Source organism: Echinops telfairi, unplaced genomic scaffold (genome assembly GCF_000313985.2).
Source record: "Echinops telfairi isolate 266 unplaced genomic scaffold, ASM31398v2 ScPeMD7_655;HRSCAF=1070, whole genome shotgun sequence".
In the NCBI taxonomy this organism is placed as follows: Eukaryota; Metazoa; Chordata; class Mammalia; order Afrosoricida; family Tenrecidae; genus Echinops; species Echinops telfairi.
The window spans coordinates 26,224,845-26,226,795 of NW_022104553.1; the positions used below are offsets into that span (position 1 = coordinate 26,224,845).

Genomic DNA, 1,951 nt, shown 5'->3' on the forward strand with positions numbered 1-1,951 from the left:
AATGAATTTTTTAAGAAGTTTAAAAATTACAGGCTCAGAAACCCACAGGGGCAGGTTGGTCTGCTCTGTCCTGTGGGGTCGCTGTGAGTCAGAATTGGCTCAATGGCAGTGGGGTCTCTTGGGAATCCCTGGGACAGCAGTTCACCAGGCTCTGCTTTGGCAGTACCACTGGGTGGCGGTTTTGAGCCACCAACCTTAGATTGTAACTGAGTGCAAACCAAATGGGCCACCAGAAGACCCCAGTTAGATCATCTGTCAGCTTTTGAAGGGATGGAGTCTCACCTGGGTCAAGCAGGTCGCAGCTTGATGACCTCATTTGGAGGCATCTTTGATATAAAGTTCCCTCTTACACACCCACATATGAGTGTCTCTGGATTTGTTTCCTCTGGTCTACCCAGACTAACACAACTTCTCCCTGAGTCAGGCATAAACTCCCTACTCTCAAGTTGTTTCTGACTCACTGAGCACCCTTTATGGGAGTAGTTGGTGGGGTTCGAACCGCTCACCTGGAGGGCAGCAGCCCAATGCTTAACCTCTATGCCACCAGGCTCCTTAGGATGCTCCATTCCCCTGCAAAGCTGCCCAAGTACCCCCACGGTGGCTTGGCACCTCCCAGCCCTGCCCCTCCCCAGTGCCAGTCCCTCTGGCCCATACCTGTGCCTCACCCAGCCCCAGCTCGATGGCCTCCAGTGAGTGACTGACCGCCTGGTGTTTTTCCTCCAGCAAATCCGAGCCGGCCGCCGGAACCTGTCCCGCCAGAGACTCTGCCAGGCGCCCGGCCAGGCCATGGTGCTCAGCCCGCAGCGCTTCCAGCCCCCTCACCACCTGCCGTGTCTGCCGCACCAGCTCCTCCGGGTTCAGACGCTCAGGGCCCAGCCCTGTATCGCACGGGGACACCACCTGCACCGACATGGCTGCTCCTGGGGTGGCCAGGATGGGGACAGGCATCAGGGCCCCTGGCTCCACGCCCATCCCACCTGTAGAACCCTTGCCCCCAAAACCTTCCCTGTTCTGGCCATCCCTCTGCCTCTGTGCCCTCCCCCTCCTGGCCAGCTCTCATCGGGAAACAGGCAGATCCACCTTTGCCTGAGGGCCACTCCCCACCCACTCAGTGACAATAAGGGCCCAGCTGCTATCTGGAGGCTCCCCCTGCTTGGCCTCCACTCAGTGGGCCAGCACTCCTCACCCCAAAGACACTGGAGACCCTGACCCAGATGTTGGGGCCGTGGGAGCGGGACAGGAGGCACCCTTCCCACTGGGCGTGTGGGGCGGGGCATGTGGAGGCGGCAGCCTCCCCATGAGCTCATTCTCAGGGTGTTTTTTTGGGAACCAGTCAGACAACTGGGGGTGGGGTGGGGTGAGGGGCTAGGATGCTGGAAGCAGTGGAAGCTCTAGGTTGGGGGGAGGCTAGGATGGGGTCCCCTAGGTCAACTCTTGGGGCCCGAGGAGCTGAGGGCCCTCCAGGGAGGGTGGGGGGATCCACCCTTCACCACAGACAGGCTCTAGTGGCCCAAGGCAAGTTGGGACAAACGGGAACAGGTATGGCTTGTGATGCTACGCTGGCGGTAGGACAGTTGAGGCCCAGGTTCTAATGGACGGGAGTCCCACATGTGGGTCTTCAGGTGGGTGACAAGAACATAGTTCTTAACTGGTGGACGGACACACACACACACACACACACACACACACACACACACACACACATCTCAACACGTCCTACTTACCACACAAGACCCTCTCTGTCACCTGCATACCTCTGAGAAATACACCTCAACACACCCATGCGCACACACACACACACACACACACACAGCAGTTCCCTCTCTCTGTCTCACACACAACACTCTCAGAAACGCTCCACACACACTATCCCTTGTTTCAAAGATGAGGACGCAGGCACGCTCGCTCGCTCGCTCGCTTCCCTCTCAGAAACGCCAGCTGACGTCCTTCA

At 58.4% G+C, this 1,951-nt stretch overlaps 1 protein-coding gene across 1 annotated transcript in view; it reads right to left on the reverse strand.

Moving 5' to 3' along the window:
- Window positions 1–1,951, reverse strand: part of KLC3 (kinesin light chain 3) — an 11,465-nt gene that overhangs the window by 6,053 nt on the left and 3,461 nt on the right. Inside the window, exon 2 of the mRNA XM_045292747.1 lies at window positions 655–920. Coding sequence (XP_045148682.1) covers window positions 655–912 — 258 coding nt within the window. The 5' untranslated portion in view covers window positions 913–920. The remainder of the gene's footprint in view (window positions 1–654; window positions 921–1,951) is intronic.